At 44.4% G+C, this 21836-nt stretch overlaps 1 protein-coding gene across 7 annotated transcripts in view; it reads left to right on the top strand.

The window, feature by feature from the left end:
* LOC8033936 (sodium/hydrogen exchanger 7) overlaps positions 1-21836 on the top strand; it is a 47030-nt gene that overhangs the window by 18674 nt on the left and 6520 nt on the right. For 2 of the 7 annotated variants that reach the window (XM_029995864.4, XM_040221068.3), the window contains exons 12-16: positions 596-749; positions 2238-2289; positions 7839-7951; positions 14413-14521; positions 17083-17193. In XM_029995864.4, coding sequence (XP_029851724.1) covers positions 596-749; positions 2238-2289; positions 7839-7951; positions 14413-14521; positions 17083-17193 — 539 coding nt within the window. Of the gene's footprint in view, positions 1-595; positions 750-2237; positions 2290-7838; positions 7952-14412; positions 14522-17082; positions 21365-21836 lie in introns of those variants that run through there. The other 5 variants (XM_029966014.4, XM_042294073.1, XM_029995866.4 and 2 more) reach the window with 4 other exon arrangements.

A 21836-nucleotide genomic window follows, 5' to 3' on the forward strand; every position in this document is an offset into this window, starting at 1 on the left:
AAAAATATATGCTTAATTTCATTTTGTGATCTTAACTTTATTGAAAACTTTGTTCTACACAAATTAAGTGGTCATAAGACACTGAGAAACAGTACCAAAGTGCAGTACTCACGTGTGAAGTTAATCAGTCGGCACGCACAGAGACACAGTAATGGTGGCACATACCATACTCGCAAACTACCACCCCACAAGCCTAAATGCCTTGCTTGAACGACTTAATTAAAGGGGAGAAAGGCAGTGAAAGGTAATCTAAAAAATATTAAAGTTAAAAAAAAAAATGTTTGGTCAGCATTTAGGGTTTTGGGCTGCTCTGGACGATTGGCGTCCCAGCGACCAGTATTACGTTGAACCTTTTTCCAATGAACAGGTAACCACCACAGGGTATTTTGGTTCCGTTTTTGGTTTAATATTAAATGCATGTTTTCGGTTATGGTTTCGTTCCAGTTCAGTCAAAAATAACTGCCTTGCTCCGGTTTTCGGTTTGGGTTTGGTTCGACACCCTGCATCCACCCTTTGTTGGATGGGCCCGCAGGTCCCCGACACTTACTCGCTCTTGGTTCGTTGCCTTGTACATAACCTTGCTTTTGTGTTGCAGGCCTACGCGGTGCCATGGCCTTTGCTCTGGCAATCCGAAACACTCTTTCGGAGCAGAGGCACCTTATTCTCACGGCCACGTCCCTCATCGCCATTGTGACGGTGATCGTGTGTGGTGGCTGCACCACGCAGCTCCTGGCATGGCTGAGCATTCCGTGAGTCCCCAAGACGTCCCAGTTTTGTGGGGTCGCTCATCAAATCTTTGGTGCTGAGATTAAGTTTTGTTTTGGGTAACTAACTTGTAAGAGAAGTGACCATATAACTTCATCCATGAGAGAAGCTCTATACAGGAGAAAATAGCTTCCCGTATGAAGACTCTAGGATTGCCACAATAAAAATTCCACATTGTCCACGTCTCTGGACAACTTCAGCCTCTTCTGTTTGCACTTTCAGATTTTTGCCCACACTTTGGTTTTTCTTTTTTCTTACCTTGCACTTTCTAACATGCATGAGGAGTCTTTGGAAGTCCCATCATTGCCTCATGCCAAATTGGTCCCCACAAGTATCTTTTATTACTTATATCTACCGAAAAACTGAGGTCTTGATAGTGTGGTATGTTAAAGGGGCACTGACACCCCAAAGGTCGTATTTTCTTTTATTGTCTAAAACGATGCAAGTTGTAGTCGTAGACACACAAAAATAAACGCATCGCGAAAAAAACTTTCCCTGCTCACCTCCTTGCTTCTTTTGATTGGCGACGTCAAAAATCGTGAAGTTTAGAAGCTTTGTACATGACATTTCTATAACATTTAATAGCGGCAATCGTAAAACATGTTTTTTAACGCAATTGCGAACGCACTACGGCCCCTCTTTTTGAAATTCCAAAAATCAAAGTCCGGTGTGATGTCTCTTCCTGGATTTGTTTCCTCCCTCGGAAATGTTGGCGGCACTCGAGCAAAGGATGATCGACGAGTCGAGGAAAAAAATGGTTTTGTCCCGCGCCGGCACCCTTCTATCCCGCCTCCTCACCTCCTCCCTGCTCCAGGTCGCGGTGGCAACGGCGCTTTGCTTCGTAGCGTGGAGCGGAGGTCTGAAAGAAAGTCGACTCTCAGGAGACCGAAAAATTTTACTCACTGCACCGGCACGGATTGCGCGGGAACTTCAAATTTGGCATTTGGCAATTGTTTTTTTAGTTCACAAATACTGAATTCCCAAGTTTTGAATTTTGAGGGTAATGTCCCGGCATCGTTTTCAGTCGTTACGGGTAATAAAAAAAAATATAATTTTGATGTGTCAATGCCCCTTTAAAGTTTTTAGACATCAATCTTAAAATTGGAGTCAAGACATCAGTGTGAAATTGGAAAGTCTAGGCATCAATCTGAAACTGCAGAAAAGTCTAAACATTGAAACATTTTTAAACATTTCTTTATTTCCATCAACGATGGAGGAAAACCAAAGGAAGAAAGCTGCTATTTGCAGCTTGACCGGTCAATTTTGAGTCGATTTTGAGGTTCTTTTAAGAGAGTGTTACCAATTTTCTTTTGCAGTTAATGTTTATTTAACTCATTAAATTGTGTCATCAGTAGCATGTAGCTTGTGGAGGTTTGATTAGGAAGCTAAGTTTCTGTAAAGCGGACACCAAGGTCACTTTAAAAGTTTGTTCTGCCATGTCTTAGTCTTTTCTTGCGCTGTTTATGTTCCAGAGTGGGGATTGAAGAGGAACACGAGATGCTTCAATTCACAGGAGTGCGGCCTGTGAGTAGAGCCTTGCTATATTTCAACATGGCAGCCCCTTTTGTCGTGATCAGTGTTCATCTTGCATTTTGCTCCACCCACATTGTGCTTTCCTGGACTTACCTAGGTAGCACTGCAGTCACTGAAGCTAATGGGAACAGCAAGGATATACAGCAAGCAAGTGTTCCAAGATGTCTTAGGTGCATCGTAGTGCAAGGAGGGGCTCTCCTATCAAGTGGCAATGCAGAGTGTGCAGGGAATGCATAGTGACAGGGCAGCCAAATTTGCACCTTCACTGGTTGAGGTCGGGGGGAAAGAGAAGCATGTGGATACTTATAGTGGGTAAACAAACGCACGAGGTGCGGAAGGTGCAAACAATCTTGCACGCCATATGACAAACTTGCATGCTGTATAGCAAGAAAAGAACTTGTTGAATAACTGCTGCGGCATATTTTGACAACTGGCTACAAATGTATGATTGGTGTGAGCAGGTTTAGACTGCAAATTACCATATGTTCCGGTGTATGAGGGTAGATGGAAAAGTTTCTGGCATCGCTATTAAAAAAAACCTAAAAAGAAAAGAAAAAAAATTTTTAAATTGTCTGATTGGGACATGCGTGTCACAAAATTAATTTTTCTTGAAAAGAAAATTTTTTTTAGTGCAATATTGATGGCACGAGATGCGATTTAGTTGGCAGTAACCTCCTTTCCTCTAGTTTTCTCTAGGCATTTCGGGCACGTGGAGGATAGGGGAAGCGGCTTTGCCTTCATGACCAAGATGGTCATTCTGGAATGACCAGTAACGTTATGGACTTTGCGCACAGAATTTTTAAAAAATCTCTCGCCGTCAATATTGCTTTAAAACATTTTTTTTGCGTAAAATTTATTTTTTGACACACGTGTCCCAACCAGACTGTTAAAAAAAAACATTTTATTTTCAGAGGCCTTTTCTGGGGTTGATTTTCTTTTTTCTTTTTTTTACAGCTGAGTTGTTAAGGGCTAATTTCCCAGCTTGGTGTCCGGTACCAAACAAATGTTGACACAAAACTCTAGACAGCTACCGCCATCTATGAGCGAGGGCGGCAACCATACAACCAGTCTGGTTGCCGCCGCTGCTCATAGATGGCGGCAACCTTTCCAGCTATCGTAAAAGAATGGATAGTTGTGCGAGTCGGTGGGAATTTATCGTAGGAAACAGCGCGCAAAACAGACAAGGACGAAGAAGGGAGACATGGGACAAGCGTACAGCTTCGCTAGTCTTCCTCCTTCACCAGAGGGGAAAGGTTGAAAGTTTTTTTTTAATATGTTCATGTTCTTGTGTTGACCTGCAGGCATGGTTATTCCTCAGCTGTGTATCGGTCCTCCATATACAGGAATCGAGCCACACCTTATTGCTGTAGCAAAACTGACCCCTACGACACTATTGACACAAATTTTAGGTTGCTGGGTACGCACATCTGTTTTTTGGGGCTCATTCTATAGTGTCCTCAATCTTTGAACCTGGTTGTATGTAGTCACCGACCAGGTGAAGGAACGTTCACACACTCGTATTTGCTTACGACCGAGTTCTTGCGATCTCTTGCGACGAGAGAACACACTGCCCTGTGGCGCCGTCTATGAGGTGGCCCCTGAACTCCATTTCACGGTGTGAAGGTTTCGCATTATTTGCGAGATCAAATGTATGTGCCGCCTAAGAGAGGTGGTTGTTTACAACATTGTCATGGAAATGCCGAGTCATTCTAATCGTGTTAATGACTATAGTGTGACACTATGATCTTGCGGTATAGATTTAGCAAGCACCCTTTCTTTCCAGTTTCCTTTGTGCTTTGCTGTTGGCACTTTATATACTTTTTCTGCCATGGAATCTCTTGTTCTCTTGCACCTTGCAGGGTTATGCTGCAACCCAAAATGGGGTGGTAAGGCCTTTGCGTGTTTGCATCGCACACTCTGTAGGCCCTGCTTGCTGGGTGGTTCACGCCAGGCGCGTAGCCAGGATTTTGTTTCGGGGGGGGTGGCCCACCCATGACAAAGTGCTGTATGAGGGGGAGGGGGGAGAGGAGGACCCATGCAAAATGGAAGATTTCGGGGGGGCCCGGGCCCCATGGGCCTCCCCCCTGGCTACGTGCCTGGTTCACGCGCTGTGCTGACACGCTTGGAAGTGGGACTGCACCATTTTGGCACTACTTTGACAGACTTAAACCTGTGATTTTCATACGCGTCTTGCTTCAGCACAATCTGGGAAATTTGGAAACGGGGGTGGAAGGTAGGGAAGGCCAGCAAGATTTCTTGTACAGATGTTGGTACAGGAAAGAAATACCTTGTTTTCTGTTGTAAGACCATTACTACGGGGCTGGTATCTACATGGCCTGCAGAAGGAAATGCCAATTTAGTAAACACGTCATCTGTAGTGCACAGCACATGTTGTTTTAACGTGACATTAGCATTTTTTTCTTACTTTATTCCTACATGTATATATGTGTCGAACACAGTTTTAGTGACGTAGTTGCTGCAGCACATATACACTCTGCATCTTTGATTGCAGTATTTCATTCATGCAAGTGGAAAAGCCAGTGATTGCATGTTTATGCTGTGTTGTGCTCCGTTTGTAATGTCTGGTACAATGCTTTTCTACTTCTAAATCTTGTATTTGTGTTAATGACATTACAGTTCATATCAGTTAATTAGGTATGAAGTGATTGGTATCTCGTTTATGTGTGTCACGAAATGTGGAAAGCTAACTCTGGAACACTCTTGTTGTATGGTTTTGTGGAGGATTTTGGTTGAATACTATACAGGGTGTTTCGTAGAACGCAGGCCAAATTGTTCCTGCGAAAAATATGCATTGCACAGAAAAAATTTCAATGTGCTATTTATCTCTGCTCAAGGACCCGTTTCAAAAAATTTATAATGTTCGGTATAATGAGTTTGTTTGTTACTTCCAAGTAATTACCTTTTGAATTACTGAAGTTGAATGTACGGTCTCAATAAGAAACTTTCTGTGCATCATTGATAACCACCAATCCCTCTCTGTTTAGAAAGCTTTAGAGTATGTACATCATTTTACGGTGTTTTAAAAATGAAAAAAAAAAAAACACTGAATATATACGTGTTTTTAGGTTTCGGTTCCTTGTTAGAGCACATCTTTGCACCAGCGGTTGCTCCCCCTGTTGTCAAAGCACGGAGCTTCCGCCTCCGGTGATGCGATTGCTGTACCGCTTGCTCCAAACTGCACATAAGGGCTTACCGTGCTACATTAGGGAGTTTTCGTAGATCTTTTCCATTATCCCGCAACGTTCTTTGCAACCCGCTATGAGATCTGGGACTCTGAAGGCAAGGCTAGCGTAGATTATGCGCAGTAGTAGCATCTTCATTCCAGAGAGTGTATTGGAGGTGGGAAAACGATCTACAAAATCTTCCTATTTAGCCCAAATGTGAGGAATTTGTGCCAACATTGCACCAAAACTTGATTTTACTTTATTAATACTGAAAATATTGCTCATACCCAGCTGCACATCCACATCATTATGGTAGGCCTGTGCGAGTTTTCAGAACCTTCGAATATAGCTGCAAATAACGTACAATCCTATCTTCTGATCGCTCCTTCAGTGTCAAACACTGGCAGTACTCGGAATTTTCGCATTATCTTTAATGTTCGTAGTTTGCTCTGTTGGATAAGTTAGCTTTATTGAATGCCCTTCTCACCACACACGGGTGTACTACAGTAAGGCGACAACCGCGATGTAAGCATCGTTGTTTTGCTTATTTGCTTTGCTGCAGCGCATGCGAGGGCTGAAGGGAAAGCACTCCCCCAGAGTGGGACGTTAGACGCACGAGTGTAGGGCATATTGAAAAAATAAATACAAAGGAACTCGTGAGTCTTCATGTAAAGCTCTTAGTTGCAGTAAAAATGTTTGAATAAAAATTTAGCAAGAATACTGGCAAGAAAAATTACATTAACTGCTTTGTAGGTTTATTTTTATTTCAACTCTCGTTTAGTTGTCACTTTTATGTAGGTTTCATCTGTTCGAGGTACAGTCAATAGAATAAATTGAAACTAAATTAGGTGAAACAGTGTAATCAAGCTCGGGAATAACCTTAACGACTTTAGCTGGACTGTTCTATGAAATACTCATCATTCACATGCCAGTCTTTATCATGAAGTTCTATATACCTAGTGTCATTGATGTTCATATCAATGACAAGTATGTCTTTTTTTTAATCTGTCTAAAGATTTTCATTTTTGTTATAACCTTTAGAACTTGAACCAAGCATCACTTTGAATGTTCAAGATTATTCCAACATTCTTTTAGTGGAATATACTATTTGGTTTACATTTTATTGCTTGCCTAAAATGACCATTCACAGCAGTCTATTCAGTCATTCATTTATCAACATCATGTTACCATGACTAGTGCTTCTATATGCATCTAAAGAGCTAGCTCAGAGTTTGAGGGAATCAAGCCTGTTGTTGCACCGAAATGTAAGGGCAAAGTAGGCATGTTTTCTAGTTGGATAGGCCCAACACACAAATCTCCTCATATAATATGCTCAGTGGTACGAATAAAAATGAAGTGTGTGCTTCTGCTCCCAAAGTTCCTTATGTTGCTCCAGAATTAAATTTTGGCTGCTCCAAAAGGTGCTCCAAAATTACTGGGGCCAATCGCATCACTGCGCCTCACATGCCTCGTAGGGGGGAAGGAAGTGCAATGCTTGGCGGCAAGATTGCCGCAATTGCAAGGTTAAGCTTCGATTCTTGGGTTCACCTCCGTTATGCGAAGATTTGGTAGCAGTGCATGTTAGTTGCACGCCTTGGCAACGGGAGGGCAAGACTGTTGGCGCAAGGACACACTTCGATTAAAAACCAAAACCTAGAAAGGCATCCGAATTGAGTTTGTTTTACAAATGTCGCACAATGCTGTATGCACCTTATAGCTGTCCTAAAATGAGTTGCTTTGGTGGTTTTTGATGGTGCCAAAGAAGTTTCTAATCAAAGTCATACCTTTAAAGTTGCGAAATAAAAATTTAGTCACTTGGAAGCAGTTAGTAATCTAAATATACAGAATGTTATTCATTTTCCCAAATCGGCCTTTGGGCAGAGACCAATACGACATTAACCTTTTTTCTGTGCAATGCATACTTTTTGCATGAACGATTTGGACCGCATTTTGATAAACACCCCACATCATAACATCTCATTTTGTTGGATTGTCATTTTTTTTATTTCTTTAGGCTGGATTAGTTATTTTTGTTAAAGTTACTTGTTCTGCAGTGACAACACACTATGGTTGGCACTATGAATTGGCAAAAGACACTAATTGGTACACATCTCATGACATGTAATTGGCTAGCATTGTCTGCTTATTTGCCACTTAACTTAGTTAACTCAATTGCAGTTTAGAATGCTCAAGTAACTGGGGTATTATAACAAGCCATTAGCAAGTTCTGAAGCTACCAAAGATTTTTGTTTGTTTTAAAAATAATGGTGCACATCTTTTTTTTTTTTATGTAATCTCTTATATCAAAGAAATCTGAATCTTTTATAAGCCTTTTCCTGTTTACTCTTATTGCAGGCCCAACAGGTGCAAACGCCACCAGAGTTAAGAAGCCCTCCACCGCAGCCCGAGAGCAAGACGCCGTACGAAAAGGCTTGGCTCGTACGCAAGTGGTACAACTTTGACGTCAAGTATCCTTTTTTCATGTTACTGTTCAAACCTAGGTTTCCCGGTTGAACTACATGAGATTTTAAACCTAGCTCGTTATGTCTGACAATGTGAGGTCAGCTGATTGCGTTTTGTATATTTGAAGTTGGTATAGTAGCAAACTATCAAGAGCTACAGTCGAACCTCGATATAACAAACTTCAATGTAACGAAATCCTCGATTTAACGAAGTATTTTATTTTTCATAATTTCTTGCCCATAGACCCCATGTATTTTTAGTCTCTATATAACGAAGTCTATTTTGCTGCTATTTCAATTTAACGAAGCGCCATTGCCATAGAAGGCAATAAATAAATAAACTCTAAAAAACAACTTCGCAAAAAAAATTGTGGTTAAAAAAAAAAAAATTATGCGCAAACGCGAGCGCTTTGATAGGTTACTTCACGGGGACAGGCCTTCCAACGTTGTTAGGCTGCCCGAGGATGCGGCGCCGGTAGCGCCGGCGAGGCGTGCGGCAAAGCGGATTCCGCGGGGCTGGCCAGAAAATGCCGAGCAAAAAGTTTGCACGGCATAACAGCATCACCACTGACATTCACTGATCATCATAGTCCACTGTACCGCGGGTAGCGCGGGAGCCAACTTCAGCGGGGGAGCGACGTGATGGCGCGAACGCACGGGCAGTGCCATCTAGGGGAAGACCGAGAAGACCGATTATCGTCTTGCGACCGTGATGTAAAGCAAAGGCGCAAGCACACTGTGGGCGCAAGTAAACAGTGCGGGCAAGAGTGCTGTGTAGGTTGGAAACATTGGCACCGCCTAAACTAAACAGCTTTATTTTTCAACCGGGCGGTTCACTCACGTGCTTGCGGGCATAAGGAAACGTAAAGTTCTTTCTTTGGATGAGAAAGCAAACGTTTTGGACGCCATCCTGAAGAAACTGCTGAGATCACGAGCACTCGGGAAGTGCTCGACGCAATGGACGTACTGAGGAGGTACAGAGCCGTAAATGTAGATATACGGCTCTGAGGAGGTACTGTACACGGCGTCGCATGGGCAGCAAGATGCCGTGCAAGCGCCCTGGGCGCTCGAACGCCGTATGACGCCGCTGCTACTGTCGGACAAGGCGCAAGCAAAGCTCGCGGACTACTTTGCCCCTAAATAAATGTCATTTTCGGTGAGTTTTCATACCCGTAAAATGTTTCGAAATTTTTTTTTTTCGCATGCTAAAGCCAAATTTTGATTTAGCGAAATTTCAATGTAACGAAGTAAATTGCGAATTTTACTGACTTCGTTACATCGAGGTTTAACTGTATTTGTTATTTATTAAAATTAGATATGATGCACTTTGTTTGGTATTTCAGCAGGATGATGTAGAGTTCCACCATTTCCTTCAAAGTAGATATCAGTAGAGCACAGGCATGTCATAAATACACAGCTTGAATGTTTTTATACTGTGCCCAGCAGGGCTCGTAGGAAGTTCAAAGTTCTATCAATATGTGGAACGTCATTTGTACGTTCTCGGTTTATTTTTTTGCGACTGTTAAATTCAAGTAGCTGTCAAAACTACTTGCATAAGTGCGTGCGAATGAGGCAAGACCAAGTTACAGGTTCTCATAGCAGTCTGGAGCTGCAGCACTGCAGACGCTGCATTAGCCTTCACAGTGTAGCACAAAATGCTCAACGCCGAGCACAGTTGAGTCCGTTTATAACGATCTCCGTCGGATGCAATAACTGGTTTGTGTCATAGCAGGTACAGTGTAGACCGCATATAACGTATGTTGCGGGAGTCGCGAAAATCCGCACTATAAGCGGTACCGCGTTATAACCAAAACATCAATTTTTCAGGCCAAAATACATGCCATGAGACAACTTACCTTTGTAAAACTATTTTATGTTAGATGAAAAATAAAGCTTAGTTTGAGGAGTCTTTATTTCACCAGACTAGTACACTTCTCTTTCAAGTTTGCTCACATTTTGAAAGAAATGAGCGACTTTTGCCTGGCTCAGCCTTTCAACGGCGTCGCGGGTTGCGGACGGACGTTGCGAGCGTTCAGGATTGCTAACCCTAATCACTTTTCTCTGGTGATGAAAGCGCGTGAAAATTCGCATCCCTTATACGGTACGCGCCAGTGATATCTTCAACTTGAGCACACGCATGAAATGCTCTAAATTAGAAATCCGGGCGATGTTCGAAAACACAAATGCTTAGAAGGCACCACTGTAGTCGAAGTAAAGAAACACGACGACACGGGCGTTTCTGCTGTCTTGAGAGTGCCGCCACGACATCGCCGCACGAGTAGGTGGATCTTCCCTTCTAGTACGTGCTGGGTTATCATAGTGATTCACAACGAAAATTCAGTCTAGGATAGCGCTTTTACGCGGAACGATGAGCTTCCACCCTGCTGTCTACGTCGACAATCTCCAACGACGCCATGTTTGCGGATAGAAGAGCCGGCCCGCGACCGGCATGCAACGTGCGCGAAAACTTCTCGACCTGCGATTGGTCTGTCGTTGCGGTTGTTTCCAACCATAGAGATCATTTTCCAACGCAGCGGAGGTATGGTTAGCAGGGACGCACGCACATGAACGACACGTGCGTGCGTCCCTCCATCGCTATGGCAACTGAAGCCTCTCTTCGCTTCTCCCCGCTTCTTCGAGCAACCTCCTTGCCCCGCGAGTGCTGCTTGCAGCTCGTGCAGTTATCTAGTGTCGCAGAGGAAAGCGTGCTCGCTCCGCCGGTCAATCGGCGAGCTGTTCCAGAAACCGCACTATAACCGGTATTTCCCTTCGCGCGCTTGCATTTTAAGCGGTATGTAATTACATGGAGTTCTATAGGAGGCGAACCGGTGGTTTAAAAAAGCCGCGTTATACCCGGTCCTGCACTATAAGCGGTTACGTTGTAAGTGGTCTATACTGTAGTTTGTTCAACCAAAACTTACATAGAGTGAATTTCAAAAACAGGACTTCGAAACGCACAGTGTTAACGCCAATTGTACAACAGACACTACTTGTTACACGACCTTTGGTGTCCTGAAAAGAAGTCTACAATCTGGAAAAACTAGATGTAATGTTGTCGGCGGGCTTATGGATAGGACGATAGGCAACTTTTATGCAACAGTTAATTGCGCAAGAACGTCCTCCGACTTGGAGCACCTGAACTTGTGCGGGGAGGTGAAGATCATTCATCCTTTTGCTGCTTAGGAAACGGTGAAATGCACACCGGTCTGGAACGAGCCTGAAACATTTGGATATGCCTATGCTCTTCCGTCCGAGCTTAGAGTTGTATCACACTAAAAAGACATAATTTTGCTTTCAAGATGTGGAAGAAAACCGTTAGACCAGGCACAAATGCATCGTGCCTAGTACGGGCAGGAGCGCAAAACAAAAAAGAAGCGGTGCTTACAGAAATGCAGCAAGCTGAGATTACCGGTTGAATAACAACACACAGCGCACGCTGCATGTGTTTTAGCTTTCGGCACACCAGCATAAGCAATGGACTTGTGGACTTTCAAAGTCCACATCACACCTAATGCGGCTGTGCAGCTACCGAATACCGCACTCCACTTTTCAGCAAAAAATGAAGATCAGTGCTGCCACCACTTGGGAAGTAGACAGGTCTGTTCTCCTTAGCTTGTCTCCGATAATAGGAGAGAGCGCAAGGTCGCAAGGTTCCACTTGATGGCAGAGCCGTATATTGACAGAGTTTGGCCAATAGGTGGAGTAAAGGCCGCCGCCAGCGCTAAATATTCCTCCCGCAGTTAGAGCGTAAACTAAATATGCGACAATGCGTCGACCAATCAGCAAATTGCGACGTCACAATATTAGAAACATTTAAGGTGTGAAATAGAAGCATTCAATATCGCAACAGCACGATGACGACGACGTTGAGAGGATGCCACACCGGGCATTGGCGGTGCCTCAATCTAAGCCCTGGGCCTCGGTACCTCGGAGGCGGCAGCTTTCTGCTTTGACCGGGCTACTACCCCCTTGTAGCTTTATGCTTCGACCCCAGTGAGCGACATCACCATTATGCTCCTGGGGCTCCTTCGTGCAACCGTGCACCGATTGAACGGCAGGCTGCAGATCCCCTTGGCCCACTGCTGATCCGCCTCAAGGAAATGTGGACATCTTCAAACTAGACTGACATTTTCCGCAATAGCAACAATTTATCTCGTCATCATCTTGCATGTGCATACTCATTGCATTATCATGGTCATTAGATGCAGCACTGTGGGCCTCCATGGTACGGGCTGTTGCCTTTCCGCGGTGCCGCGGCTCTTTAGAGCCGAATAAAGACATTACATTACATTAGCAATGGTCGCAACTACGAGTCTGCTCTGGTTTGGAACGCGCATTCATTTATTCGACCGTTGGCTTGATGAAAACCTCACACGCGCCAAGTTTTCAGTCACCAAAGTTACACCTTTTTACTCTAGGGGCTCTAAAACGGCTTAAATTAGTTGAGTCGCATTTTTAAAGCTCACGACCACCGCTAGGGGCTGTTTCACGGCCTGTGGTTGGCCACGAGATGCTCACCTTTTTAAACAATAGAATGGCCAAATTCTCCCAATAAATGGCTCTGTTTAATGCCCCATCAAGCAGAGCAGAGAGCATCAAGCAGAGGCAAAATAATTTATTGAGTTGCGGGGTCTGCATGGCCACAAAAGGTGCCGAGGCGGGTTTTAGAAACATTTCCATTCTTTTATGATAAAAAAAAAAAAATTCTGATATGCTCAGTTCAACGGTGAAAAGAAGTCTGATGTCGCTGTGGCAACATCCACGCAACGAATTATGCTAAGCTTGTCCCAAAAACAGTAGACTACCACTGCTTGGTCGCCATTTCTTATGAGCACGCCAAAAAGGGGGCATGGGGGCACATGATGTTCAAACAAAAAAAATTAAGCTGCCAGCAAAGTGTGCATGGAAACGGGTGCTTGTCGACTAATCTACTAAGCATGAAGATGGATTGCAAGGAGAAAAACAAGTGCAGCTTTTACAAGCTTGGTCTCGCAGGTTTGCAATGTTGAACCTTGCCGTGCAGTTTGCTTGGTGCTTCAGGAAGTGGGTGGGGATGATTTTAGGTAGTGCAATGTTTAAGAAAGGGGAACAGGATGCTGGGAAATCCCCACCCTCCCAAACATGCATCACGAGTTCTTCCTTTCAGCTTATCTCTCTTATCTCCTCTTCTGTTCCTTTGGCTAAATAGCGGCTGCCGGTTTGGGAGTTTTAGGGGCGAAGCTCCTTAGGGTCTATCCTTGTCCGTCCGGCGTCCGTGCTCACATCGATCTTGCTGGTGCTCGTGCTCGTGAGCTCACATGCTTACGTACTCATGTAGGGTAAAAAAAATTGATGAAAAGAAAAAAAGAAAAAATGTTTGCCCAGTCGACAGGATTTGAACATGTGCGGGGAGACCCCAATGGATCTCTAGTCCCATCGCCTTAACCACTCGGCCACGACTGCAGGACGAGTAGGGGGCTCTGAGATGTGGTAGTAACTCAAGAGCTGGGGATGTCATGGATGAAACGTTGCATGTAGCCGCTCAATGTCTATACAGGAGAGGGCGCTGCGGTCAAATGCATATATAATCACGTTAAACTTGGCATGCATTGGCTCAACGTTTATAGACGAGAGGGCGCTGCGGTCAAATGCTCAAATGCGTATATAACCACGTTCCATACCACACATTCTCTTTCTGACATGGATGAAAACGAACGAAAGGCTCGGCATGCTGCGGCTCCGCATGCTGCGGCTCAGCGTCTACGCAGACAAGCACCACCAGAGCTTCGCCCCAATCAACATCATTCACCACGTGGAGATGCGGTCAATTTCCTTTCCTTCGAACATTTTTTTTAGTAGACATACTGGGGGACGGGCATTCGCGCATTTTTTTAAGGCTGCTCACGGTCACAAAGTTCGATACAGCCATTTAACTATTCGTTATAAAAGTGTTTAAAAAATTTGGGCTTTCTATATAGACAATAATTCGGTATACGTATTGGAGTTAGTTATATACAGACTCAAACTGTATAGCTTAAGCATGTTTGTTTGTTTTTTGTTTTTGTGATGTCCAGTTGTGCTTTCTATGCCTTGGCAGTTTTCCAGTGGCCAGCTGTTTGTGGCATTGTTTCTTACAAATAGGTGATGCAGCACGCAATAAACAAAGACAGATAGGCAGTAGACGGGGTGAGCACAAGAATAATACACAGCCTGAACATGGCCATGCAGTGCCCAGCAGGGCACATAGAAAGCTTGGAGTTTTATTGATACGTGGAACCCCATTGGTACGTTCTTGGTCATCTCTGTCCTCATTCATTGCGGGCTGTAGCACCAATTTGTAAGATTGAACCGACTGGCCTGCATCGCCACTTTGAAGCTTGTTCCATTTGCGTGGTGCTATAGTACTTCCCCCCAAAGGTGCCTCTCTTTCTCCTGTTCGCGAGAGGAGGGGCGGCGTATGTTGTTATCCCCCCTTGACGGCCCGCCAGATTCATGAAGCCCCTGCTGACGCACAGCCGCCCCACGCTGCTCGACACGCTCCCCAAGTGCTGCCTCCCCGTGGCCCACGTGCTCACCTCGACGGAGCAGCTGATGCAGGTGAGCAGGCGAGCCTGGCTGCCCGTTGCTCTGGGGCCCTTTGAGCTGCGTGCCCTGCGTGAGAGCTGCATGCACTTTCTGGCAGATGAACCAGGCAGCAACTGGTGACTTTGAGGGTTTCAAACTCCCACTGCCAACTAGTGGAGAAAGCGAAGCCGCCGCCACTGCTGTATTGGGATCGGATTGGCTCCGGGCAGCCGGCTTTGGCTCTGGTTCTGGCTTTGGCCCTGGCTTTGACTCTCGCGGTGCGCAAAGGGTGTGACTGTCCGACCAGCAGCGTGACTTTGCGCATGTCCTTGCTTGCACGCCGCCTTCTTTCCTTCTGTGTTCAGCCCCTTGTGCTCCCTGTGTGCAATCGTTTGTGCTGATTGTCCCAACTGTTCTTGTGCCTCTTGTCCTTTTTTTTTTCTTTTGCTTGGTATCGTTTTTTGGCTTGATAAAATGCCAATTGCCTGCTTGCCTACTGCTTTTTTTCTCAATCTCATATTTTATTCTTTGGTGCGTCGTGCGTACTGTGATGCTTGGTACTTTTTTTTGTATTCCTGGCTGTTTCTTTTTGCCTTGCATTCCAGCATGTTTGTGTGCGCAGCGTCCGACCATTAGGTGCATAGGATTTATGGGGCCAGCTCTTATTTTCGTGTCCGTGCCTGGAGTGTAGCCTTGGCGGCGATGCAGCGCCAATGGCATCGTGGTGTTCACGACTTGTGCTGGAAAGGCTCAGAGTCCTTGGAGAGGAAACCTTTGGGTCATAGTTTTTATGCGACACTGTGATGTCATTTGACACGTTGACGTCACTTGTCACTGCGACATCATTTCACATTGACATCGCGTGACGACGTCACGAGACACGATGACAGCAGGTGAAGCCGTGATGCTGCATTGTGACATCATGTCACGTGACACTGATGCCATGGTGTCGTGTGACATGACTTCATGCTTTTGTGATGGTCACTTGACCTTGACATCACAGAGGACCTATAAATGCTCTGCTTTTAGAGCACCTTTGGAATACACCGAGACGAGCAGTTATTTCTGTCTGTTTGTGTGTTTCTGAATGTCCGTACGTTTGTTTTGTCCTGTTCACTTACTTCCAAGGTGGCTGTAATGTTGCCAGCTTACGAAAATAGATTAGTGGGAAACAGAGGCGCCAATCTGCTCTTTTATATAATACTCTGCTTTACTCTTGAGCTTTTGTCTGAACTGCTTTTTATCCTGGCAAAATGGTGTTTGTGCCAGCACAGGGTCTTTGAAAGTGGCTCGGGGCTTTGTGTTCGTAAAACTCTAGCCATAGCCACAGATTCATGCTTATTCTTAAAATGAGGCAGGTAAATAGAATTGAAGACTGGAGCACATATCAGTTGAGCAAGTTTATTAGAGGCTCCAACAAAATGTTTTCAATAAAACAGTAAAATGCTAAAGCCTATGCATCAGCATACAGGCTGCATTCTTACATTTTATGTGTAATGTTCCATTTAATTCATTTTATTTCAATCACCCCAAGACATCCGAGCGTCCATAGCATTACATATGCACGAGAGCACAATATCGCATCTTCTAGATGAAACACAGTTATCAAAGGTTGGTAAAATGAATCTCCCAGGAGTCTTCAAGGAAATTCCTAGGAGTCTTAGAATAGCAGCTAACATTCTCCAAAAAGAATTCTGTCTTCTTCGGCACACATATTTTTTAGGGTTTTGTCATCATTCTGACAGGACACCAGCATGCAGTGTGGAGGCTGCATCCCCAACTTGTTTGGTAAAGCTTTTTTAGAAAGGCAAAGAAAAGTAGGCTGCAGATCTTATTTGGTTGTTCCAATTCCTTTCTTTACAGCTAATTCATTATCTCACCCGAAGTACTTTCCATTGCCATTTTCTGCTTTGCTGGGATGACTTTGGATTTCGCAATACGTTAGGTGACCAGCCCACTTGCTAGTTAAAGAAACCAACCTGTTCATATTATGGGACTTAGTCGCTTTTGCTTGTCACACAAAGTCCACAAAGCGTAGCAAGCTCATTCTTTTTTTTTTTGGGCATTGTCTAACATCAAAAGATCTCATTCAGAACCCTCGCAGCAAACCCTGATCAAGCACTTTGGCACAATCAAGCACACTATACCATAACGAAGCTTGCACTGTATGCTCGATTGGCTACAGTCTCAAACCCCACCCTTTCTTGTTCCAATTTCAGTGGCCGTTTCGCAGACACTCTTCCACAAATTGCAATTTTATGACCCATGCCAAAGCTCCACAGTGCATCTGTTGGCGCCTTATAGCCTTCATCGCTGATGCACCAAAAAGCCCCAGATTCATTAATTAATTCGTATCTGTCGCACTGGTCAAACTGACACTCCGCTGTGGCCATGGATTGAACCTTACGCTAGCTGAATCTCACTGCAGCAATTTTGCTTTCGCTTCGCTTTTCTCAATTTCGATGCTGTGTGGTCCGCGCCCGCCTCACGCCGGCCTTTCTCGCGTCGCATTTGAGTGCTCGCTTCCGAGAGTAATTGGGAGCTGCCCTCCCACCCCTCCCCCCCCTTGTCCACCCCCTCGCTGCCCCCTTCAGGAGGACGCTCGGCCAAGGGACGATGACTCAGACACTGACCTGTGCCTCGATGAGAGCGACTTTCACTTGCCCGAGCGGAACAGCGCCTCCATTCGGGGATCCCTGTCCAGGGTAAACCCCGCTCTTGCTCCCCAGGTGTTTGTCATTGAGAAACCCTCGCAGCGGTCCCCGCTCCCCGGGGGAGACCAGAACGGGACCCCGCTGACCCTCCCCTTCTCATCGTCGTCCTCTCCCTTTGGGGACCTGTGACCACCGCTGGTCTGTGCCACATCTTCTGGACCTAGAAGCCGTCACCCTATCAGTAAAAGAAACCCGAGCTCTAAAATGAGAGATGGGCGGCATTCACAAACGCGCCATATCTGTTCAAGCGGTTCGTCTTGCCTTTGGCCCATCTTCTTTAGACTAGGGTTTCGTGTTTTCGGGCTTTCATTTTTTTGTCCCGTAGATTTGGGTTTTTTAGGTGTCTGTGTTCGTTTGCTTGCGTTCAGGGAGCAATGTCTGCATTTAGTGGGGCTCGTGTTAAAGGGATACTACAACGAAATTGCAACGCTTATTTCTTGGTTTGTTCATGTTCAAGGGAGGAGTACCGCTTCAGACACACCAGTCTGTTGTTAAAAAAGAACACGAAAAGGAATTATAAAGCAAATGAAACAATTGGCAAAGAGCACCTGGTGGATGTCGCTAACGTCTCGTTTGTAATGCCCTTCTAGGAACCTTGACAGGTAGTGACAATGCCTGTTTCACCTCCGGCCACCACGAGAGGAGGGGAAGAAGGAACTCCCCTCTTACCAGGACACTCTTATTGTGTGTCCCAGACGTTGCTATTGTTTCTCAACAAGGTTATAGAAGATTAACCCGTCGCTCAAAATTCTTACAAAAGCAGTTTTGGGGTTAGTTGTGGGTGGCCCGATCACTGGCATGCTTCGGCTGCTTAGGTGGCTGAAACAGCTAGGACATCCTCTCAACGTCAGCCTCGCGGCAGCTTTGCTCGTCCCGAGATAATCTATGTCACGATTGCGGCGGATGTCACATGCTCTCCGCTGGCTGCTCTCCGAGCGCTCGCCAGATTGGGCCATTTTTTAACGAAAAATACAGCCATCCAGGCTCGAAATACAAAACGTGTGATTGTAATTCGCATCGTATTCAGTCTATTTCTGAACACGATGGGTATATTTCAAATTTTGTTGGAGTATCCCTTTAAAGAGAATGGGACACTTCTGCAGGATTCCTCCACTTTCGGAAGCATGCACGTGATGCAAATGCTTGGAAAAAGGTCACTGTACCAATAAGAGAAGAAAACAAGATTGCAGCTCCTAAAGAAAAAAGCAGCCTCGCAGAAATTTCAGTGCGGGCTGTGTTTTGAGTCAATGCAAAAAAAAGCTGTAGACAAAGATTTCTTTCTGTGAAGCTGGATTTTGCTTGTTCAAGGACAGTTTTCCTTTGGCGTTTTTCAGTTTTCACCAGATCTTTAATCCGACTCAGGGATGACTTTTCCAAGTTTATACGCATCTACCGAAAACACGATTCCTTTATATTGGGTAGTTTTAGGACCCTAGCTAATTTAGCTAAGTGAGAGCTCCGGCGATATCACTTTGCATTTTGCTGTGGCTGACATTACTGGCTAGTATTCCCAAAGATGCACTTCACTGCTGACAAGACGGCAGCTTAGCTGCTGCATACCCTGAACACTGAAGTCCGGTCCAGAAGATTGTGACCAGTGCCTGTGAACTGTGATTCTGTTTTTTTTTTGTTTTGTGTGTGTGTTTTTTTTACTTGTTCAAAGTGTTCCTTGGACTGTGCCGCACAAATGTCTGTGCGTTTGTCCACTGTCTTTTTGAGTTGTCTGTGTCGCACAAAACTCGGGGCTTCCCCATGTCTGGTCTCGGCACTTCCGTCGTGCGTTTTCTCGATTGAGACCGGTGACCGTTGTGTCCTTTCTGTGGTGAAATCTTGGCAGCATGTCGATCTGTAGATATCGGCACCTGCTGCATTGTGGTTGAAGGAGGCGGGTCTTAGAGCGGAGGAGTTGCCGAGAACAAACGTCGTTGTGATTGACAGGGTTTGTAGTAAAGTCCTATTTTTCTTTACTGAGCCAGCAGCCCTGTGTGTTTGTTATTTGGCTCTAACATCATGTAGCTTGAGCACCTCGGGCAAAAACTTGAAGCAGACAAAGCAAAAGTTTGAGAGAACTTGTTTGACTCGACTGGGAATGGATGTATTTTTCTCAGCATCTCGAGTGTGCAGATAATGTAATGGTTTTCTCGACATCTGACCCATACCTGCCAACGTTGTTTGGCAGGCTCTAATTTTATTGAAAAAGAATAGGGACATTCATTCTGCACTTTGTGCTCCCACGGTGCCTTTGGTGCATGTGCACTCATACAGCACAAACACTCTCCAAAGCTGTATGCCCCTGTGGCTTTTGCAATGTTGCATGAAGGCATTGGCACCAGGTGTCAAGATGGCAGCTGTCGTCAGCACCATGTGAACCAAACCAGTAGCTGGGTGAATAATTATCAGTGTCCACGATCAAGCAACAGTATGTGTAACGTTCAGTGTCGGAAAATGGAAATCAAAGCTTTGCAAACTCAACATATTTTTATAAAATAACTGGAATATTCAGTAAAGCAATCGTTGCATGTTTTACAAGGCAGCCTACTGAACCGACAGCTTGCTGAAAACATTTCGAGGCAGCATTGTATTTTTTCTACGAAATTTATTTCCTATTCTGTGTTGGTTCGGGCTTTATCTCATCCTTTCGTGAAAGGCATGCAAAACTTTCCGCATAGTTTTTGAGTGAGCGTCTGTGCTAAATGGGATGGCGCCTATGCACTGTGGAATCGTCGGGACATTTGGAGGGGTGCTTGAAATGAACAGATGCTGGCATCTGGCTTTGTCATATTTTGGATCATCTGTAAACATTCGCTTCTTGACCTTGGAGATGCCTAGTTTTAAAGACGTCACCTATTTATTGCAACGGCATGTGAACGGGCGGGAGGTTCTTTGCTTACGCTCTATGTCATCTTCACCGTGCATGTATTAGGTGGCAGCTTTTGGCTCTGCTTCAAGTTCTTAAATGAAGAGTGCTTGCTGGCTTGTGATTAGGGTGTTGCAGAGATAGTTCACATATTTAATTTCAAGAGGCATTTCAAGAAACTCTCGTCTGAATGGCGCTCGCACACATTCTTGGTGACACCAATAGGTTTTTTCTATTTCCATTGTAGAACACATTTCTGTATGTGTCTTTATTGCCTTTGTTTTCTGTAGGTTGTTTCACACTATTTTTGTATTTATTTTTTGTGTCCACTTCCACAGTCGTTTGGTTTTAAGCCTCCAAATTGGTGGGGCTGCACTCACTAGATAATGCCAAACTAATTCATTGAGAACTGGTTATATATTTACATCTAAGTGTTGCAGCACAGCTAGATTTCATATCAATCTTGGAAATCCCTACAGTTGGGGCATGGGGTGTTTTAACATTAATTTATTATAGCATTTCAAGATTAACAGAAGGGACCATGAAATATTGCAAACTTTGTTTAACTGTAGCGAAAATAAGACTTGCTATGCCACACAAGACAGAACAGGCATCACTCATGTTTCGTGTTTGTTTTTCTTGCTTCATACTTGTCAATGAATGTTACGAGTAGCTTTGGCAAATTTCCCTTTTAAAACCAATTGAGTTTGGTTACTTTGTGCGTAATTTCAGCATTCTAATAGAAGCTGGTAAAGCATTATTTGCACAGAATTTTCTGTGTGCATTTTTGCTTGTGCACTTAGGTGACTGCATAACCTGCAATGTTGCGCTGGTTTTCGTCCCATTCAAATATGGCCATCGGATGTCTCTAGTGTGGTATCCATGCAACTCATCCTTTTAGCAAATAATACCAAACCTTGCTCTCATCTCTGGGAATAAACTTAAAAAAAGTAGTGGAACTGTTGCTTGGTTTCTTTCTTGTATGAGTAGCTGGAGATAATTGTCGAAGGAAATCTCTATCTCAGACTAACTCAAGAACAGACATACTCGCTAGTCCTTCCTAAGGTATTAGAGGCTCTCCATGAGATACCCTCACTCACGGGTAACAACATACCCATAAACACCCTATTGTTTACTGCTTTTAAGAACATGCTAACATATATTGTTATGTGACTGCAAGGCTTGTAATATGTACATATACTTCTTTTCTGTTTCATCTTTTAGGGTGACAAACAAGATTGCCTAGTTCCTTTAGAGAAATAGTGAAGTGCATCTAACAGACTAGCAGCTGGTGTGTGCAACCCTTAAAAACTGTCCAATAAATTTCATCTGAGCTAAAAGACCATCCTGTGTGGCTGTTATTTATTAAGCACCTACGAAGTAACATTCTGCGCAGTGGTGCTGAAACAACATTGAACCGAGCACATGACGAAATGTTTGTGGTCGCTGTGAAGGTTTTTTGGAGCTAAAGGGACCACGTAACAAGTTTGGATGGCAAGTTTATAAAACACTGAAGCGGCTGTAGTAATGATTGGCTTGTGAAGATTTGGTTTGGTTTCCTGCATATTATTGGAGATTGAAAGGATGAGTTTTGAAGGGATGAAATTTGTCACGACGAGCGTGACCCAGGAAAGTTGCACTTGTATTGTCGTTCTGTTTGCAAATCGTAATTGCTCAAATTTTGTTTTTTATGTTTTTATGTCAAGTACTTGAAAACGGAAATTGTTGCCTGTTCTGTGTTGTGGGAGTGTCAAAAGGTGCTTGGCGTTGTCCGTTT

This window comes from Ixodes scapularis, unplaced genomic scaffold (assembly GCF_016920785.2).
Source record: "Ixodes scapularis isolate PalLabHiFi unplaced genomic scaffold, ASM1692078v2 PGA_scaffold5__190_contigs__length_132052651, whole genome shotgun sequence".
Classification (NCBI taxonomy): Eukaryota; Metazoa; Arthropoda; class Arachnida; order Ixodida; family Ixodidae; genus Ixodes; species Ixodes scapularis.